Source organism: Geotrypetes seraphini, chromosome 14 (genome assembly GCF_902459505.1).
Source record: "Geotrypetes seraphini chromosome 14, aGeoSer1.1, whole genome shotgun sequence".
Lineage (NCBI taxonomy): Eukaryota > Metazoa > Chordata > Amphibia > Gymnophiona > Dermophiidae > Geotrypetes > Geotrypetes seraphini.
The window spans coordinates 20,870,427-20,893,112 of NC_047097.1; the positions used below are offsets into that span (position 1 = coordinate 20,870,427).

At 43.8% G+C, this 22,686-nt stretch overlaps 1 protein-coding gene across 2 annotated transcripts in view; it reads right to left on the reverse strand.

Moving 5' to 3' along the window:
- Positions 1–22,686, reverse strand: part of LOC117348588 (aromatase 3-like) — a 70,774-nt gene that overhangs the window by 17,685 nt on the left and 30,403 nt on the right. The window contains exon 1 of one of the 2 annotated variants that reach the window (XM_033920887.1): positions 8,256–8,288. The exons of the other annotated variant lie outside the window; for it this stretch is intronic. Within the exon in view, the coding sequence (XP_033776778.1) occupies positions 8,256–8,273 (18 nt within the window). The 5' untranslated portion in view covers positions 8,274–8,288. Of the gene's footprint in view, positions 1–8,255; positions 8,289–22,686 lie in introns of those variants that run through there. 2 annotated transcript variants of the gene reach the window in all.

Below are 22,686 nucleotides of genomic sequence, written 5' to 3' on the forward strand. Positions count from 1 at the left end.
GTAAGGTAGGTCCGGTGTAGTAGTTTAAATTGGGTTTCCTGAAGGTAAGCGGCTTTAATATGCAGATAAAGGGAATGAAAAAAAACAGATGGAGATCATGGATAGTGACCTCCAACCTCAAGTCAGTGGACCATTCCCGGGCCAGTGGTAACAAGCAAGGCTCCCCCAGACTCACCCCGCCTGCATTATACCATGTGAAAGTTTGGTTGGAAGAAGCAGGTGTAGATAGAAAAATCTTGTCCAATTTACCCAAGTTCCAGCGGTCCCCATGAGCTCTAAGCACCGATTGATAGTAGTGGCAAATTTGGATATAGGTGTATGAATGGGCAGGAGATAAATCCCAAGCTTCTCTCAATTGTGGTAAGGAGGGAAAGAGGCCCCCACCCACGGCAAGGATGGCAACCAAGGTGGCATCCCTCTTCGCCCAACCCCTCAACCCTGTAAGGCCATGCAATCCAGGAGCAAAATCAGGATTATGAATGAGGGATAAGAAGGGAGAGGCAGTGGGCACTTGGCCCTGTCACAGACGCCACCACCTCCAGGCCTTCCGAAAGGGCAACAAAAAGGGAAAGAAAGCCGCCCCAGCTCCCCGGGAGTTCCGACTACAGCAGTCAGCAAAGAGAGCTGGGGGAGAGTAACGCTGGGTGGACATCAGCTGTTCATATATCCAACGAAGCAGTGCTGCAGCATTATAAGCGCGAATATCTGGGAGACCGAGGCCACCCCCTCCCTACTCTGAGACAGTTTCAAAAAGCTGATACGAGCGGCTCTCCCCCCCCCAAATAAAGGTCCAAATGACCGACCTATAAAGCATCTCATCAGCACGCGTTAGCCACACTGGGATAGTCTGCAAAGGATACAATAGTTTCGGAAACAGAACCATCTTAACTAGGGCAACTCGGCCCAGGAGGGAGAGAGGCAACGAGCGCCATTTGTGACAGAGAGTTTTAATTTTCCCAATAATGGCAGTAATGTTGGCGGCATACACCTTACCAGGGTCAGTGTATAATGTAATACCTAAGTATTTAAGTTTTCGTGGTGCCAGGCTCATGCCAAGGTGCACACACAGGGAGCCTTGGTAGGGGAACACAGAATCAGAGCCTCCATCTTGTCGAAGTTAATACGAAGACCAGAGAAAGTCCCATATGTAATGTAATTTATTTCTTATATACCGCTACATCCGTTAGGTTCTAAGCGGTTTACAGAAAATATACATTAAGATTAGAAATAAGAAAGGTACTTGAAAAATTCCCTTACTGTCCCGAAGGCTCACAATCTAACTAAAGTACCTGGAGGGTAATAGAGAAGTGAAAAGTAGAGTTAGAGGAAAAATAAAAATAAAATAAACATTTTAACAAGACAGCATTGATCTAAATACTTTGGAAGGTAGAAGAGAGGAGAGAAAAGAATAGAAGCATGATGAAGTGATGAAGTGGAGCAAGTAAGTTTAGGAGGAGCGATTGACGTTTCCAGAAAGGGCTTCTTCAGGGAAGAGACTTGGCCGACAGTCCCAGGATGCCTATGTCTCCTCCCCTGAGATGTTCTCCCATCCATGCATTCCCTCCCAGACACACTGCCCGTGCCCCAGCCGAATATAACCGAATAAGGGACATAAGATGAGGAACGTTGCGGTCAGCACGCTGGACATAGAGCAGAATGTCGTTGGCAAACATGCTGATGCGAAACTCTTGAGAGCCCACCCGCATGCCCTCCAACTCAGGATCACCACGTATACGAATCACCAAGGGCTCTAAGGCTAAGAGAAAAAGAAGGGGGGAGAGAGGACACCCCTGGCGAGTGCCCCTACCTAAAGGAAATGGAGCAGAGATTCCGCCGTTCACTAGCAATTGTGACATAGGATGAGAGTACAGGGCGTGCACCCAGGCAAGGAAGTCACCTCAAAATCCAAAACACTCCAGCACCCCAAAGAGATGGGCCCAAAACACCATGTTGAAAGCTTTTTCATGGTCTAAGTCACAACGTCCAAGTTCCGTCGATCGTGGGCTGTATAACTTTCGGTTATACATGCTGTATGACTAAGTCTAAGCCGGCCCACGTCCCGCCCAACTCCCGCCCTCGACACTCCTCCCAAAACGCCCCGTTTAACTTTGGTCGTTCAGCAGCACTATGAAGGCCTAGGTCGTTTAGAAACACGTCCAAAAACCGTTTTTAGTATTGGCACTTGGACGTTTTTGAGAAATGTTCATCCAAGTGCCGACTTAGGCCGGTTTTGGGATGTTTTTCTCTTTCAATTATGAGCCCCATAGTATATAACATAAGCAGAATTACAAATGGTATTCGCTCTAGCTGATAATCCATTCTTCTGTAAACCAAGATCTCCCCTATGTTCTTATGTCTGAAAAAAGAAAAAAAAAATTGGTCGATCCTTAAAACATGAAAGTATATAATTTCCCAATATTTCATACATATAGATATTATCTTTGAATTATATTGTGAATGAGGAATACATCTCTCAACATCTCTCCTTGTGGTCTGTTCTTATATTGTAACAATAGTTCCCACTGAGTATATTTTGCTCGGTTATATGCCTAATGAATGATTTTTGGAGGGTAACAACAGTCCAAAAATCAGGACTCCAGATCCTTAGACAAAACTTTAAAATCCTCCAAGGATGAATAAATCTAACAAAGATGTAAAAACTGACCCACTGGTATGCAGGATTTGAGAGAAAAAGGATGAAAACTTCCAAACTGCAAAAATGCATTTCTATCCACCGGTTTGTGATATAATGAAGTATTTAAAGCATTTCCATTTTTGAACATGAACAATGGAAGTCAAATGATGTTGAGCCGTAAATTGCAAATGATTGTCATACACGTTTATCCACTGTAGATAAATCAATTCATTCTGTGTTCCAGACCAAACAAAAAAGATATCATCCAGGAATTTCTTCCAAATTTTGACATATTGAAACTACTCTGAACCATAGACAAATTTTTCTTCAAATCGAGCCACATATAACATGGCTACAGATGGTTACACCCCTTGTGTTTGAAGGTATATTTTCCCACAAAAAAGGAAATAATTTGTATTGATTACCAAATAAAATAATTGCATCAAAAAGTCTGTGGTTATACATAAATTAGATGTTCTGGTGTTCAAATTCATGTCTTTACAGAACGTGAAGTTTTCCCCAGTTTTTGCTGAAGCAGGGCAAGATCAAAATTTCAAGTGGGATGAGCATGATTATCAGATGAACGCAATATACCCCTGGATGAAAAAATAACGATCAGCGGATGCCAATAGAAAACCTTTTGAAGGTTCATTGGAGGAATCGGATCAGAGTGTGGAGGATGTTGTAGTAGTCACCAACAAACAGTGGTCATGGTAGATTTTGTAGGTAGGGTAATTGGAAAGCGGGGTTTCAAGAGCAACAACAACAATGCAAACCACCATTTACCAGAGCAAGGGTGACGCAAGATCGCCGATGACCGAACAAAGGAATTGCCCGAGGTGGGAGGGGATGTGCACAGATGGATCAAGCACTGGTTGTCGGGTAGACTGCAGAGGGTCGGAGTAAAGGGCCAATATTCTGACTGGCGGGGAGTCACGAGCGGTGTGCCACAGGGATCGGTGCTGGGGCCGTTACTCTTCAACATATTCATCAATGACCTAGAAAAGGAGGCAAAGTGCGAGGTTATAAAATTTGCAGACGATACCAAACTGTGCGGCAGAGTTAGGTCCAGGGAGGAGTGTGAGGACCTGCAAAGGGACCTGGACAAGCTGGAAGACTGGGCAAACAAATGGCAAATGCGCTTTAACGTGGAAAAATGTAAGGTCATGCATATAGGGAAAAAGAATCCGTTGTTTAACTACAAATTGGGGGGGGGCATTGTTGGGAGACAGCGGTCTTGAGAGGGACTTGGGTGTGCTGGTGGATGCATCACTGAAGCCATCTGCACAGTGCGCAGCAGCCTCGAAAAAAGCCAACAGGATGCTGGGCATCATAAAGAGGGGCATAACAACCAGGACGCGGGAAGTCATCATGCCATTGTATCGAGCGATGGTGCGTCCACATCTGGAATACTGCGTTCAATATTGGTCGCCGTACCTCAAGAAGGACATGGCGGTACTTGAGAGAGTCCAAAGGAGAGCAACCAAACTGGTAAGAGGGCTGGAACACTGCCCATACGCCGAGAGGTTGGATAGGCTGGGGCTCTTCTCTCTGGAAAAAAGGAGGCTCAGGGGAGATATGATAGAGACCTTCAAGATCATGAGGGGCATAGAGAGGGTGGATAGGGACAGATTCTTCAGACTGAAGGGGACAACAGGTACGAGGGGGCATTCAGAGAAACTGAAGGGAGATAGGTTCAAAACAAATGCAAGGAAGTTTTTTTTCACCCAAAGGGTCGTGGACATTTGGAATGCGCTACCGGAGGAAGTGATCAGGCAGAGTACGGTACAAGGATTCAAACAGGGATTGGACGGATTCCTGAGGGATAAAGGGATCGTGGGATACTGAGAGAGGTGCTGGGATGTATCACAGGTATAGAAAGCTAACCAGGTAATAAGTATAGAAACCCAACCAGGTCGTGCATGTGCAAGACCGGAGGGTTAGGACTTCGATGGGAAGCTAGGACTTAAATGGGAAACCAAGGTGGCAAGGGGACCCCTTCTGGAGATTCAGACAGGTCGTGACCTGTTTGGGCCGCCGCGGAAGCGGACTGCTGGGCAGGATGGATCTATGGTCTGACCTGGCGGAGGCACTGCTTATGTTCTTATGATTTAATCTGTTATCAATATTTCAGATGTTGCGTTGTCAGTGAGTCAGATTCAAGTTTTGGAATTAGGATTGAGCTTTGTCCCTGTTTCTTATGACCCTGTATAGCTGCATTTACAACCTGCTACTACTTATTTTTAACCTACCACCGCATGTTACTTGTTACCACAACCTGTCACCACTTGTTATAAGTATAACCGCATGTAAAACCAGCTACTGCATATCTTAGCCTGACATTGCATATATAGCCTGTACTACTCCTCTACTGTTATCGCATGTTCATCCACTAGTGACAAACTTCCATGACTGCTGCAGATGACAACTGGCTGATGACCAAATTCTTGGAGGACTAGTCACCTGATTCTTTGCAGGCCGCATGGTAGACGCATCAAAAGAAACTTAAGGGAGGCAACGGAAGCACACGCGTGAGGCATACAGACTGAGCTCCTGACTATTCTCTGTTCCTTTTTCTTCCGCTTTGTTTACTATTCCCTCCCCACCCCCACCCCCACAGGGGTTGCAGAGAGAAAGGTGGTTATACACAACAGTATCTCTAATGTTCAAGGGCACTCCACCTCGCTCCTATCTCAGTCCCAGGGCAAGGACTCTAATGTTACCTTATTTTCCTTGAATTCCAATGTTACTGTGAACCTATATTAAGAGACCTGTTGGTATTTATAATTGTATATTTTAATATATATACTGTATATTTATCTATGCTGCGTTTCTGTTGCCAAATCCTTCTAAAATACACCTCTTACAGAGACTTGAATGTAGTGAATAAATGACAATTGCGTTTTCTAATATACATCATAGGATGCGTAAGTGGACCACAGAGGAGGAACCAAGGAATGTGCTATACAGATGGGGTGGTAATACATTTCAATTTGAGAGTACTTCCACATATCTGTCAGGTATTTTTTTTTTCCTTTTTGAAAAACCAGTAGAATGAACTGGTTTCTGTCTTGTACAATGGGTGAGGGGGGAGTGGCACCTAATCCACCCATCCCCTGTTTGTACCGGGCACTGTTGTCCTCTTCTGTTGAGTCCTTTTTTGGCCGTTGTAATTTGTAGAATTCCCTCCCAGCTCATAGGATGACTCTCTGTTCTCACATGAAAGTGACAAGAGGAAAGAGAAATAAATCACATGCAAGAATTCAGTCTGTCTTTTTGGTCCTAGAAATCATTTTCTATTGGTATGGATTGAATATGTGGTACATCTTGAGTATGGCAGTGAAGGTTGTAGGATGACATTTAGATACAAGAAACGTCAGAAGTTTGCAAATAACGTGTGGCTGGTTATGCACCCCAGTAAGGAGGGTAAGGTTGAATTTGAAAAGTTTCTGAAGTAAGCCGCCTAGGATTTAGACAGATAATAAATATTTTAGATAAATAAACTCACTTCACTTATCCAAACCATCTGAAACTTTTGTGGGATTCAGACTGTGAAAGTGTGCCCAGCACCGACCTCATGTTCTAAATTGCTAGGGCTCCTGAAGCCGTCCCAAGCACTGGATTGGGACGATTCATCATGGCTGTTTTATTGCAGGGAGGCTGGGCTTCAGGCAGCAATTCATTGCTCGCATCACCTTTATGCATATATTCGATTAGCAGCTAAAAGCTCTGGTGGCAGCTCCTCCCTCCCCCCAGGCCTGAGCTTCCTGCCAACCACCACCTGCTTCCCAGACTCACCCTGCTGCTCCAGGGGGCAACACAAGGGAGGGTAGGAGAGGCATCACTCCCCAGAAATGCTGAATCAGATTCATCGCACTGACACTGTTGTGCTGCATTGATCTAGGACCCCCTTCCCCAAGCCCATTCTAAACTGAATTGCAATCTACACCAAGTCTGCTCAGTACTGGCCTTAGTACAGCGGTCTCAAACTCAAACCCTTTCAGGGCCACATTTTGGATTTGTAGGTACTTGAAGGGCCGCAGAAAAAAATAGTTAATGTCTTATTAAAGAAATGACAACTTTGCCATGAGGTAAAAGCAGTGCAATGTGCAGAAAGTGAAGTTTGATCGTTTTTCACTTTCTGCATGTTCTAGAATGTTGCCCACCTCACTGCTGTAACCACGCAAGCGCTTTCCTACGTCTACGCGATTGTCGTCTCCACTCCACTTCACAATCACGTACAGATGCAAGAAAGAGCTTGCGTGAGGTTACAGCAGTGAGGCGGACAACGTTCCAGAACAATGGTAATATACCGAGGGCCTCAAAATAGTACCTGCTAATTTTGTGCCTCCGATACAGATAAGTGCTGGGGCCAAAGTATAGAATTACCCTGAAAGGAACGTTTCATTTCATTTGTTGTGTATATAGAGGTTCTCGACCCAGTCCTTGGGTCACATGCATATGGATATCCTGGTTGGGTGCGTCCCGAGGACTGAATAGAGAGCCTCTGTCCTAGGCAAATTTCAAACAAATACACACAAATTCAGAGGCAAGAGAGGGAACGGGTAGGGGAGAGATGAGTGTGCAAGAAAGTCAGCATTGGTCTAAAAGTCACATCACATAGCCATTTCTTTTTGACCAATTATGCAACTTGATCCAGAAATAAGGCAGATATCCTGAACAGTTTGTTTAGTAAAAAGGCAGCGGCGAGAAGCTCAAGAAGAAGCAGGGAGTTGGCCTAACTCTGCTAGCAGGTAGATTACATTTCAACAACTGCCGCTGCTGGGTCAGACCAGTGCTCTAAATGAGTCCAGCCTCACCTGCGTACGTTCCAGTTGAGCAGGAACTTGTCCAACTTTGTTTTAAATCCCTGGAGAGTGTTTTCCCATATAACAGACTCCGGAAGAGCGTTCCACACTGAGGACTATCATGGCAGTCAGTTGGACCTTAGCAGAAGCAGGTAGGTTTCATGATTTTCATAGCCTGCCTATGGGTTTGCCATCAAGCAGGCTTATGGTGGTCCATTACAGACACTGTGCAATATTAGGAAAAAGAAGCAGTACAGCTTCTGTAAAAAAAATAAACCAAGAGACCGTTATTGCTACAGAGCTGAGACCCCCAGCCTCTCTGGTACCTCCAAACAGTGGCCCAGCATTTAGCATCCTTGGACTGAAAGGCCTAAACATATCAGTTTTCCCTTTCTAAAAACAGAAAAGAAAAAAAAGCCAAAGGGAGTGATTTGATACACCACCTTGCTGTGGTTACAATCAAAGTGATTTACATTTATATACACATACTTACTATTTTGCGGCCTGTGGTCTGTACTAGTGCTGCCCACTCTTTGCAGCATCCTCCAGCTTCCCCCCTGGCCTCCCGGTCTTAGTTTCAGCTAATTACCGCAGCCTGCAGAGAGGATTGCCGATGCTGTAACGATCCAGAGGGGCGGGACTGTGGCAGAGGGAACGTCCTGCAGAGTCCAATGGCAGCCTGCAAGGAACACTACAGGAACAATCCTCTCTGTAGGCTGTGTTCATTTGCATCCTCCTCCAGCTTCCCCTCTGGCCTTCCAGTCTTAGTTGGGGAACATGCAGGCCTTCGAGGGGGGTGGGGGAAGATTTACCTCATGCAAAATTGTCATCCGCTATAATAATTCCCTTAGCGCGCATGAGTACTTCAAAGTTGGTGGGTCCGTGGTGCCGTGTCCCCGCATGCACAGTAGAGTAGAACTTTGCGCCGGTTTCCCCATCGCCCTACTTCAACAGTTTCCAGGCTCCGTCCCGCGCTGCTAACGTATAGCGGCCTGAAAAACAACAAACAAGTGCCTGCTTCAGTTGATTTCCTGATCTCTGACATCGGCTGACTTCTGACTACGCCGTGCTTGCCGGCTTTCTGACTCTGTTCCTCCGAAACCGGAGACAGGGGGAGGGAGAAGAAGCACAGCGCTAGAGCCCCCGGAGCATGGCCGTAGTCGCTTCCAGGCATTGAAGGAACATAGGGCAAGGAGGGAGGCTTCAACTCGCTGCTCCTGCTTGCTTTGGGCCTTTCTCACTGCCGGGTCCTGCCTTCACAGAAACAGAAAGTAGGTGTTACCCAGCAGCGACAAAGGCCCGAAGCAAGCAGGAGCACTGAGTTGTGAATGCTGTGCTGCCGAAAGCTGTTTGAGACCGTGGGGGTGGGAAGAAATGCTGCTGATGGCTGTGTAAGACTGGGTGGGGGGGGGGAGGGGGAAGGAATGCTACAGCAGCACCCTTTTGGGGAGACAGAGGGAATGAGGGAGAAGGAAGACCAGGGAAGGGGGGGGGGGAAGAGAAATGCTGCTGTTGCATAGTGGGGAGGTAAAAGAAAGGGAGATAGGCTATAGGAAGAGACAAACAGAAAGACAGAATCAGAGAGAAAGAAAGACAGACATAAAAAAAGAATGAAAGAAACACCTCAGCCCCCCCATTGTACTAAACGTCTACAAATCTAGCACCCGTTAATGTAAGGGGCTAAAAAATTTTCTGCAGCCCTCCAAGTACCTACAAATCTAAAATACGGCCCTGCAAAAGGTTTGAGTTCGAGACCACTGTTGTAGAGGATCTGCATTAAAGATAGTTTTCACAGCAACCTGTGAACTTCCCTACACAGAATTTAAGTAAGTCTCAATAATGGCCCATTTCCTAGCGACTTTAGTATGCAGAGGCAAGGACTTAGAGATTAGCATTTCACGTCAATGTTGTAAAAGCACTGACTGCCACCAAAGTGGATATTTAGTGAGTCAAATGATTTCCAATGAGAGAAGATTAGTCGCAGTGCAATAACTAAGAGTGTATTAAATAGAGCATGATGTGTATCAGAAATCTTAAGAGAAGGAGCCTCCGATATAAGGATGACTATAGTAACGGATAGATTTGATTGTATATCAGAAATAGAACATACAGCAGACCAAATGTCATTCCGATAAGATTGTAAGCACGGACAATCAAATAACATTTATGTAGTCTTTGAGGCGTCCAGTTCGTTTTACGATGCAGAAGAAACACGGATCGTAACGAGTCGGCAGAAGGAATCGTTCTAAGAGTTTTGGACCAAGCCGTCTCAGAAGGAAGACAATTAAGAATAGCCTTACCGGGTCAGACCAACGGTCCATCGAGTCCAGTAGCCCGTTCTCACGGTGGCCAATCCAGGTCATAGTAACATAGTAACATAGTAGATGACGGCAGATAAAGACCCGAATGGTCCATCCAGTCTGCCCAATCTGATTCAATTTAAATTATTATTATTATTTTTTTCTTCTTAGCTATTTTTGGGCGAGAATCCAAAGCTTTACCCGGTACTGTGCTTGGGTTCCAACTGCCGAAATCTCTGTTAAGACTTACTCCAGCCCATCTACACCCTCCCAGCCATTGAAGCCCTCCCCTGCCCATCCTCCTCCAAACGGCCATGCACAGACACAGACCGTACAAGTCTGCCCAGTAACTGGCCTAGTTCAATCTTTAATATTATTTTCTGATTCTAAATCTTCTGTGTTCATCCCACGCTTCTTTGAACTCAGTCACAGTTTTACTCTCCACCACCTCTCTCGGGAGCGCATTCCAGGCATCCACCACCCTCTCTGTAAAGTAGAATTTCCTAACATTGCCCCTGAATCTACCACCCCTCAACCTCAAATTATGTCCTCTGGTTTTACCATTTTCCTTTCTCTGGAAAAGATTTTGTTCTACGTTAATACCCTTTAAGTATTTGAACGTCTGAATCATATCTCCCCTGTCTCTCCTTTCCTCTAGGGTATACATATTCAGGGCTTCCAGTCTCTCCTCATACGTCTTCTGGTGCAAGCCTCCTATCATTTTCGTCGCCCTCCTCTGGACCGCCTCAAGTCTTCTTACGTCTTTCACCAGATACGGTCTCCAAAACTGAACACAATACAATACAATTGGGGCCTCACCAATGACCTGTACAGGGGCATCAACACCTTCTTCCTTCTACTGATTCTCTTTATACAGCCCAGAATCCTTCCGGCAGCAGCCACTGCCTTGTCACACTGTTTTTTCGCCTTTAGATCTTCGGACACTATCACCCCAAGGTCCCTCTCCCCGTCCGTGCATATCAGCTTCTCTCCTCCCAGCATATACGGTTCCTTCCTATTATTAATCCCCAAATGCATTACTCTGCATTTCTTTGCATTGAATTTTAGTTGCCAGGCATTAGATCATTCCTCTAACTTTTGCAGATCCTTTTTCATATTTTCCACTCCCTCTTCAGTGTCTACTCTGTTACAAATCTTGGTATCATCTGCAAAAAGGCACACTTTTCCTTCTAACCCTTCAGCAATGTCACTTACATACATATTGAACAGGATTGGCCCCAGCACCGAACCCTGAGGGACTCCACTAGTCACCTTTCCTTCCTTCGAGCGACTTCCATTAACCACCACCCTCTGGCGTCTGTCCGACAGCCAGTTTCTGACCCAGTTCACCACTTTGGGTCCTAACTTCAGCCCTTCAAGTTTGTTCAACAGCCTCTTATGAGAAACTGTATCAAAGGCTTTGCTGAAATCCAAGTAAATTACATCTAGCATATGTCCTCGATCCAGCTCTCTGGTCACCCAATCAAAAAATTCAATCAGGTTCGTTTGGCACGATTTACCTTTTGTAAAGCCATGTTGCCTCGGATCCTGTAACCCATTAGATTCAAGGAAATACACTATCCTTTCTTTCAGCAACACTTCCATTATTTTTCCAACAACTGAAGTGAGGCTCACCGGCCTGTAGTTTCCTGCTTCATCCCTGTGACCACTTTTATGAATAGGGACCACATCCGCTCTCCTCCAATCCCCAGGAATCACTCCCGTCTCCAGAGATTTGTTGAACAAGTCTTTAATAGGACCCGCCAGAACCTCTCTGAGCTCCCTTAGTATCCTGGGATGGATCCCGTCTGGTCCCATCGCTTTGTCCACCTTCAGTTTTTCAAGTTGCTCATAAACACCCTCCTCCGTGAACGGCGCAGAATCTACTCCATTTTCTCGTGTAACTTTGCCAGACAATCTCGGTCCTTCTCCAGGATTTTCTTCTGTGAACACAGAACAGAAGTATTTGTTTAGCACATTTGCTTTCTCCTCATCACTCTCCACATATCGGTTCCCAGCATCTTTCAGCCTAGCAATTCCATTTTTTATCTTCCTCCTTTCACTAATATATCTGAAAAAATTTTTATCTCCCTTTTTTACATTTTTAGTCATTTGTTCTTCCGCCTGTGCCTTCGCCAAACGTATCTCTCTCTTGGCTTCTTTCAGTTTCACCCTGTAGTCCTTTCTGCTTTTTGGCCAGGTACTAGTGACCCAAAGAAATCCATAAAACAATTTGTCTAATTGAAGCTCTATTTTATGAGAAAAGATAAAGGTAACATTTGATAAATATATAACCATTGAGGTAGCACCAACATGTTATAAAGTGCAATATGACCTATTAAAGAAACAGGAAGATGACGCCAAATCAAGAGACAAGACTTAGGGCTCTTTTTACTAAGGTGCGCTAGTGTTTTAGCACGTGCTGAAGATTAGCGCGCGCAAACCATGCGCTACATGGAAAATACTAACACAAGTTCTAGCGCACAGGGCATTGTAGTACGCGCTAAAACCACTAGTGCACCGTAATAAAAGGAGCCCTTAGTTTCATCCAACAATGGCTGTATATTAAGATCATGAAGTTGGGAAATATCTTGTGGAATTGTAATTCCCAAATAAACAACTTTCCCAAATGCCCAAGTGAGAGGGAAAGTACCAGGCCAATGATTAGGTAAACTAGAATGAAACAGAAGAGCTACAGATTTTCGATAATTCAACTTAAATCTTCAGTGAAATCCAAACTCAGCCAAAGCATCAAGTAAATATGATATAGAACATGGAGGATTAGTTAAAATAATCAAATCATCTGCAAACATTAAAACTTTCAATTCTTTACCCATAACATAAAGTCCAGTTATATGCTGCACTTCTTCGAGGGAGTGAACAGGCAGATAGACAAGGGCACCCGGTCGACATTGTATATCTGAATTTTCAGAAGGCGTTCGACAAGGTTCCGCATGAACGACTACTTTGGAAAATTGCGAGCCATGGAATCGAGGGTGAAATACTCACATGGATTAGAAACTGGCTGGAGCATAGGAAACAGAGAGTGGGGTAAATGGACAATACTCGGACTGGAAGAGCGTCACCAGTGGAGTGCCGCAGGCCTCGGTGCTTGGACCTGTGCTCTTCAACATCTTTATAAATGATCTGGACATAGGAACGACGAGCGAGGTGATTAAATTTGCGGCTGATACGAAGTTATTCAGAGTAGTGAAGACGCAGGGGGACTGTGAAGATCTGCAACGTGACATAATCAGGCTCGAGGAATGGGCATTGACATGGCAAATGAGATTTAACGTGGATAAGTGTAAGGTGATGCATATCAGTAACAAGAATCTCATGCACGAATACAGGATGTCCGGGGTGATACTTGGAGAGACCTCCCAGGACAGGGACTTGGGAGTTCTGATCAGCAAATCGATGAAGCCGTCCACACAATGTGTGGCGGTGGCGAAAAGGGCAAACAGAATGCTAGGAATGATAAAGAAGGGAATCACAAACATATCGGAGAAAGTTATCATGCTGCTGTACCAGGCCATGGTATGCCCTCACCTGGAGTACTGTGTCCAGCACTGGTTGCCGCACATGAAAAAGGACACGGTACTACTCGAAAGGGTCCAGAGAAGAGCAACTAGGATGGTTAAGGGGTTGGAGGAACTGCCGTACAGCGAAAGATTAGAGAAACTGGGCCTCTTCTCCCTCGAACAGAGGAGATTGAGAGGGGACATGATCGAAACATTCAAGTTACTGAAGGGAATAGACTTGGTAGATAAGGACAGACTGTTCACCCTCTCCAAGGTAGGGAGAACGAGAGGACACTCTAAAATTGAAAGGGGATAGATTCCGTACAAATGTAAGGAAGTTCTTCTTCACCCAGAGAGTGGTAGAAAACTGGAACAATCTTTCAGTCTGACATAGGGGAAAACACCCTCCAGGGATTCAAGACAAAGTTAGATAAGTTCTTGCTGAACAAGGACATACGCTTATAGGGCTAGTCTCGGCTATGGAGCTACTCTAGATATAAGTTAGGACTAAGTCAGAGCCTTTTATGAAGTGCAGTGAAAGTGTTTTTCCAGAATAAAATCTAGATCCAATAACCCCACCTTCTCAGCTCTAAAATCAGTCAAAACCAATAAAGAATCCCATCAGAGTAGGCTCAACATCTAAGCTGGTAAGATCAGTTTTACTAATCCATATTATCTCTGTTTTAGCAGCATTCAACGATAACTAATCTAACTTCAGTGTTGCTGGACAATAAAATATTCAAACTACTGAATGACCTTTCCCCTGACACCAATGTCTTTACAATCTTGAAAATACAAATCTCATGGGATGTGAAAGGCAGTCCAAAGATCCTGTAGACAACTCTGAGGACTTCCCCTTGTCCAAACTTGCAACCCTATAATGGACCAACAGAGCAATGGGATTCAGTCCCAATTATCATTCTGCTCATTGCAAAGCTAATTACCAAGAAAGCATTACTCAGGTTTGCTCTAGCCAGTATATACAAATATTAAGGCTAGTCTGAATCATCTCGTTTTCTCTGCAGTCCAGACTGAGCAATGCCAAGATGGAATCATATTGGAACATTGTGGGTAGCTGCATTACTATAGATTTCCAGTCCTATGAAAAAACAAATATAATAAATTATGTGTACTCATTTTAATGTAGCAGAACTCTATACAAGATGTGGATGCATAGACAATCACCCTGACGTGAATACCCATGAGGATATTTTCTAGTCCCGGAGGTCTTCTACCTTGGTTTGGTGGTTATCTTTAAAAAACAAAATAGAAAGACAATCTATGCCTTAAAACTGTTCCAAAAAAGTGACCCCATTCAGTTCTATTTTAAGCATTACACATTAGAATATGATGAAAAGCTTCAGAAGTCAGGGCGTAGAATGGATAAAAGTGAATCCATGTTTTACTCCGTCAAAAATTACAAAGACCAGGGGACACTCAAAGTTACAGGGAAATACTTTTAAAACCAAGAGGAGGAAATATTTTTCCACTCAGAGAATAATTAAGCTCTGGAATGCATTGCCAGAGGTTACGGTAAGAGCAGATATCATAGCTGGTTTTAAGAAAGGTTTGGACAATTTCCTGGAGAAAAAGTCCATTGTCTGGTATTAAGACAGATATGAGGGAAGCCACTGCTTGCCCTGGATCAGTAGAATAGAATATTGCTACTATTTGGGGTTTGGCCATGTATTTATGACCTGGATAGGCCGCCGTGAAGACAGGATACTGAGCTAGATGGCCCATTGGTCTCACAGGCAGCAGAACGCTTTATTGTTTGAAGGGGGGGGGGAAATGTTCCACCCTAGCCCCGGCAGGATCCTGCAGCACCACAACTCCCTCACCTACCTTCCCTGGTCTCTGTAATTTTAAATCTTCAGGCAGCTGCCGCGCAGCGTCAACTAGCAGGCCTGCCCTGGAAGTCTTCATTCTACAGTGATACTGCGCAGTGGCTGCCCGCAGATTTAAAATTACAGCAGCTGAGAGGAGGTGGGTTGGGGAGTAGAGCTATAACTGACTCTTCTGACCACCAATATATGGGGAAGCCATGGTCCGTGTGGCCTCCCCTGTTGTGACGCCTATGATTGGTCTGACCCAGGAAGGCTATTCATATGTTCTTATATGCAAGCAGATAAGGGGCTAAAATAGTCTTTTTACATTTTTCAAACTATCAGATGTATGTTTTACTCCTCTAACCTAATGTATATGAACTGTGAAAATCTGCATGTTCTTTTAGCTTGGAAAAGGTCATCACTGCTCTTTAAAGTCCTGAGAGGTGTAAGAGTAATGAAGGGAAAGAAAGGGAATGATAGTCCATTTCACCCCCTCCCACACACACAGCCCATCACCCATATAAGTTTCAAGTTTATTAACTTTTAATATACCGACCATCAACAGGTCGGTTTACAATAAAATATTTTTTTTAAAAAGGGAAAATAATGAATATTTAAAAATAATGAAAGTGAACATCAAAGACATTAACTGGACAGACTTGAAAGTGAAGGCAAAAAGGGAAAAGGAGGGGAAAAGTTACATATTTTGAGAGGAGAAGGAGATAGTGGGAGTAGGGTAAAACATATTGGGTGGGGTCGCTTTTTTAAAGCGGTTGGTTGAGTAGAAGAAGAACAGAAAAGAGATAGAGAGAGAAAAAAGATCTCTAAACACAAGTAAAGGCGTCACGAAATAAGAAAGTCTTCAGGCTTATTTTGAATTTATCAAGATGTTGTTCATCTCGGAATTGCTGTGGCAGAGCATTCCACAACGTTGGGGCGACTACTGCATAATTTATTTTTCGGGTGTTAAAGAAATCTTTTATGGAAGGAATTAGCAAGAGTTTCTGATCAGCTGACCTTAAAGTACGTGACGGGCATTGAGGAATGAGAAGCTTATCGAGATATGAAGGCAGGTGAGAGAGCTTTATTTTAAAGGTCAGCTGGATGATTTTATAGGTGATGCGATGTGTGATAGGGAGCCAATGCGCCTCTTTCAGGAGCGGGGTAACATGATCATATTTGCCTGTTTTATAAATGAGTTTTATAGCTGTATTTTGAATTAGTTGTAAGTTGAATTAGTTGTATACTCCCCCCCCAAGCAGTTATACCTATCTACATGTACCATACACTTATGCTCAAACATCCTACCTTACTAATGACTACACATTCATTCATTCAGTTTTCTATACTGTTCTTCCAAGGGAGCCCAGAACAGTTTATATGAGTACTCAAGCATTTTTCCCTGTCTGTCCCACAATCTATCTAATGTACCTAGGGCAATGGGAGGATTAAATGACTTGCCCAGGAACCACATAGGTTTGAACCCACAACCTCAGGGTGCTGAGGCTGCAACTTTAACCATGCTCTCCCCTCTGCCTATGCATCACCTACTCAGCCACACATACATCCTCCACAATCTCATACAAACTTTATCCATTTGCTATTCATTCCCTACCTCCAACCGATGCTCTGTCCATGTATCCCAACCACTCAATGTATCAAGTTTCAGCAGCTTTCCTTTATTCTTTTGGGATCTTGCCAGTTACTCGGACCTGGATTGGCCACTGTTGGAAACAGGATGCTGAGCTTGATAGACCTTCAGTCTGTCCCGGTAACGGTAATGCTTGTGTCCTTAACTCCATGCCATAAACAGCCAGAGCCTCAGCTACACATGCCACCAACTTAACAAATGCTACGTTCTGGCTCTTCAGCCTTTACTGCTCTGCCCACACCACTCACTACCAGTCAGTTGGTGAAATAAACCTTCGTGAAATGCTTGCAGTGTATACTTTTCAGCTTCTTTATTCTTTTATCTAACATACCAATTAAAATGGTTAGAAACAGAAAAGAAAAATGAGAGCTGAAATAGGAAGGTGGCTGTTTTTAGCACTTTCCTCACCCCTTCTGTCAAGCTTAACATACTGCTTTATAATTGATGAACCAATCCAATCACAAAGTTATACTGCCAGAAACAGAGCCCTGGAGCACTCTGTTTTGTGTCAGGCCTTCACTAGACCATTTTGTTCCACAGATCCACGTTCATCCATTCTTTGCTATAAATAGCCTAAGAAACAGCTGGTGAGATAATAAATAATCCATGCCATTTCTTTGGATGAAAAATTATTATGCAAATGCCACACTTGCCCCAGAAGTTCGTAAGATCTCCCACATGGAATCGGCAGATACCAGACGTGACACAGAGCTATCACCTGTTCTGCCTCATAGGTTTTCAAGAGGAATGGGTCCAGGCACATCTACTTTGAAAAATTGCGAGCCATAGATTCGAGGGTGAAATACTCACGTGGATTAAAATCTGGCTAGAGGATAGGAAACAGAGAGTGGGGGTAAATGGACAATACTCGGGCTGGAAGAGCATCACCAGTGGGGTACCATAGGGCTCGGTGCTTGGACCCGTGCTCTTCAACATATTTATAAATGATCTGGAAATTGGTACGAGGAGTGAGGTGATTAAATTTGCAGACGATACGAAGTTATTCAGAGTAGTGAATAAACAGGGGGATTGCGAATATCTGCAACATGACATAACCATGCTCGAGAAATGGGCAGCAACATGGAAAATGAGGTTCAACGTGGATAAGTGTAAGGTGATGCATGTTGATAACAAAAATCTCATACATGAATACAGGATGTCCGGGGAGAGATCCTCCAGGAAAGAGACTTGGGAGTACTGGTCGACAAGTCAATTAAGCGGTAGCGAAAAGGGTGAACAGAATGCTAGGAATGATTAAGAAGGGGATCATAAACAGATCAGAGAAGGTTATTATGTTGCTGTACCGGGCCATGGTGCGCCCTCACCTGGAGTACTGCGTCCAGCATTGGTTGCCATACATGAAGGACACGGTACTACTCGAAAGGGTTAAGGGGCTGGAGGAGTTGCCGTACAGTGAGAGAATAGAGAAACTGGGCCTCTTCTCTCTTGAAAAGAGGGGACATAATTGAAACATTCAAGATAATGAAGGGAATAGACTTAGTAGATACAGATAAGTTGTTCCCCTCTCCAAGGTAGGGAGACGAGAGGGCACTCTCTAAAGTTAAACGGGGATATATTCCGTACAAACGTAAGGAAGTTCTTCTTCACCCAGAGAGTGGTGGAAAACTGGAACACACTCCAGGGATTCAAGACAAAGTTAGACAAGTTCCTGAAGACAAAGTTAGACAAGTTCCTGCTGAACCGTAACGTATGCAGGTGAGGCTGGACTCATTTAGAGTACTTGTCTTTGGCCTAGGGGCCGCTGCATGAACGGACTGCTGGGCACAATGGACCACTGGTGTGACCCAGCAGCGTGAATTCTTATGTTCTTATGCTTATGTAAGAGCAACTGGAGTGCTTGACTCGTTTTTAAGAAGTAAAGTGTTATAAAAACTACCTTGGTGTTTCTTCATTTTGCTGATAAGCTTTCTGTGGGGTAGATGTGAGATGTGTTTGTTGATTTTTTTGAATCTCCTAAATAAAAGTATATATTTCACAGCATTGAAATGATCAGCTCATGAGCAGTGTGGGTAGATAATTACAAGACAACTGCTGTATTTTAGACAATTAATTCCAGAATTTAAAACTTCTACTAGTCAAGGATGCTGCTGAGCTGATAAGCCCAGTTTTGCAATTACATATACTCTATGTATTCTTCTTTTAGAATCTTAAGTTTTCATTTTTAAAAATTATAGATATAGTTTGTACATCCATGCAGTCTTTAGTATATCTAATTACCCAAGTAGAACAAAGAAACAATGAACTGATTATAGCATGTTTGCTTTCTTGATTTTAAAGCTAAGTTAAGTCTGCAAAATGAACAAGTTCATCAGATTACTGGTAACACAAACATAGACAAGCAGAGTCATGAGCTATAATTGAACTATCCAGAGTCCAGAGCATTGAGACACATTTTAAGATAATGCTGTTCCCTCTCATTTGTCATAATTTCCAAAACATAATCGTTCTTGATTATTTCATCAAGGCTAATCATCTTTTCAGACAGCCTAATTTAAGGAGCCTCAAATGATGATTTAGAAATATGGAAAGTAAACTTCAGCAAAGGTGCAGAAAGTCTTGATTGCAGGCAATGAACTCTGTTATGGAACTTCAGAGATGCTTTCTACTTAGTCTGCCACCATATTTTAGATCCATGAGCAAAAATAAACGAAGTACTACAAACTTTTCCAGATAAAGCATGAATCAGAAAAAAAAGTGTTTGAAAGTGCTTTTTCCAGCCCATATCCAGTAATAGTTTACTCAAGGCACCCTCTATGCATTTGATTCACTGCTTATGGAAAAATTATGTTCTTACCTGTTAATTTTCTTTCCTTTAGACGCAGCAGATTAATCCAGAGACCAAAGGGATAGCACACATCTACCAGCAGGTGGAGATAGAGAAACTGATTAACAGGTGGTCCTATTGGCTGGCACTCCTCCTGTATCTCCAGTATAGCTCCTTGCTCAAGCATCCGTAACCATCAATAGGCATAGCATGTAAAAACTTCTGTCCCATAACAAATCTCAAAAGGCAATAATACAGAATACAACCATCAATAATAACAAACTTCGAAAGTTGGAAAATAAAAAACCGAAAGGTTGGGGCTCTGGATACATCTGCTGCGTCTAAAGGAAAGAAAATTAACAGGTAAGAACATAATTTTCCTTCCTTAGCAACAGTAGCAGATGAATCCAGAGACCAATGGGATGTAGCAAAGCAATCCTCAATCTGGGTGGGAAGCAAACGCCGCCTCCACAACAACCGAAGCACTAAACGCATCTACCGCATGTGCCCCCACATCCAAACAGTAATGCTGAGAGAAAGCACTCTCGGAAGACCAAGTAGCCACGAGACAAAACTCCTCCAAGGAAAAAACCTCTGGACCGAGTCTAAGAAATAGCCATCGTTCTGGCAGAATGGTCATGAAGTTCTTTCGCCAACCACTTCCCTGCCATCAAGCAAGCGTAAAGAATGTCCTCCTGGACCCATCGAGCGATGGAGGCTTTGGACGCTACCATACTTTTGAGGCGTCCCATGAAGAATACAAAAAGGTGATCTAAACAACTAAAAGTCGTTAGAAACCTAGCTCGCGGAGAACGCTACACACTTTCAAAAAAATGCAGTGAATAACAGCACGTCTCCCCATTTCTCCTCCCAGGAAGAAGGAAGGTAAAGTAAGAGTGTCATAAAAGAAAGGAGTACTCCCTTAGAAAGAAATTGTGGTACCTTCCGAACTGACACCCCAGATTTTGTAAATCAGAAATAGGAATCCCCGCCAAACAAGAAAACCGCCGAGCTGAAGCCATGGCCACAAGAAACCCCGTGTTCAACGGCACAGCCCTTTAGAGTCTCAAAAGACAAGGATGAAATGAAGCCTTCGGTAAACTGCGAAGAAGTACCTTAAGACTCCAGACAAGGTTTTCTAAGAGGTGTACATTTAGGAACTGAACTATATGAAGCTGAGAAGTAATCAAAGAGCAATATACCTAGCCCTTGTAACAAGCTAAGAATGGCACTTGAAGCTGAAGGAAATTGAACGCTAAGCCCTTGGAAATACACTTGTGCCAAAAAAGAACTCTGGAAGGGTGCAAATGTTGAGAAGTACCCAAGAAAAGAAAAACCTCCAAAAGGAAGCAGAAGCCACAGGTGAAGACGTCTGTATTGCCTGGATAAGAGAAGAAACAACCTGCTTCGCATAACCCTTATATGTCAGCCATGACTTTTCAAAAGCTACGTCGCAATACCAAAGTAGTACGAATATCCATGTTGATCGGACCCTAGGTGAGCAAATCCAGACATACCAGGAAACTCAACAGTCCAGCTGTTGAAAGATTCATCAGATCCACATAGCAAGGATAGCACAGCCAATCCAGAGATTCTACAAATACTGTGCCCTGAAAGCGAGCTTGAGATGGCAAATCCAAGCCATCATCAGCCAGGGGAAAACACTGAAAAAAGAGAAACCAGAGGCGAGAAAAAAAGCCACGCTGCTACCCCCTCTGACTCCCACTCCTTGTGCCTGCCGAAGAAGCTAGGAAGCTTAGAATTTTGAGACGAGGCCATGAGGTCTAGTTCCAGGAGATCTCACTTCCATAAAAAGAGCTGGAACGCCCGAGCCGAAATTCTCAATATCCAAGATGTAGAAGATTTCACTAGTACTAACATTTACACTTTCTAGAGCGTACACAGCGCTGTACACTATAACATACAATAAAAGGGCAATGCCCAGATTTCACGGAGAGAAAGTCTAGCCAAACTCTTTTCCTGACCCATAAAATGATCTGCCAACAGAAGAGGAAGATGAGGGTCCACTCATTGAAATAGAACCACAACTTTACCCGCCAACTGAGTACATCACCTACTGCCCAGGCTGTAGAGCAGTGGTCTCAAACTCAAACCCTTAGAGGGGCTACATATTGGATTTGTAGGTACTTGGAGGGCCGCAGAAAAAATAGTTAATGTCTTATTAAAGAAATGACAACTTTGCATGAGGTAAAACTCTTTATAGTTTATAAATCTTTCCTTTAACAGTTAAAGGAAAGATTTATAAACTATAAAGAGTTTTACTTTATGCCAAATTTGGGGAAGGTGAGGGAAAAGAACTCAACCACCAACTCCCCCCCCCCCCCCCCAACACACTATGGAAGGAACCATTAATACACCACATCACATCAGATTACATTTTTGTTTAGGAACTATATTTCCCCAAAACACAGTAGCTATAAATGATCACCACCACAAATAGTTGTTTCTGTTTTGGCTATGTAGAGATACTGAGATCTTGAGGAAACAGTTCCTAAACAAAAATGTAATCTGGTGTGGTGTATTAATGGTTCCTTCCATAGTGTGTTGAGGGGGGGGGAGGGTTGGTGGTTGGAGAACCACCCATTGGCCCATTGGACATGTGCCACTGAAGGGCTTTCAAGCTTGTCAGAAGACCTGGCTTCCTTTTTATCCTGCTAGACAAGTGGGTTATGCTTCCCAGCCAGCAGAGAACTCTAAGGAGTGGTGCAGCCTGAAATTTGTCAGGGTACAGTTGCCAAAGTGTGCTAGTGGTGCACCTTGGTATTTGCCAAATCTGTTTAACATCTTTGTTGCATTCCTCTGTAGCTCTGGCAAGGGGAGCTGTCAAGATTATATTGTAGCAGCTCTTGCAGCTAGGAGTGGTAGAGCTGGTCCCCTGACAGGCAGAAAACTAGGGACACTACACCATCTAATTTGTGATGCCAAGGAAAGGAGGTTCCTTCAGGGCCATCCTCAATCTCAAGGGTGTCTGGTTTCCCTCTGAGACCTGCATTTTTTTGCATGGAGACTCTGTGTTCAGTGATTTTGTTTTGGTGTGGCTGAGCAAATTCCTAACTTCTTGGACTTGTGGGGGTTTATCTCCACACTTCTATCTGGGAGGCTGACGAGCACGTCTTGCATTTGTGTCTTAGGT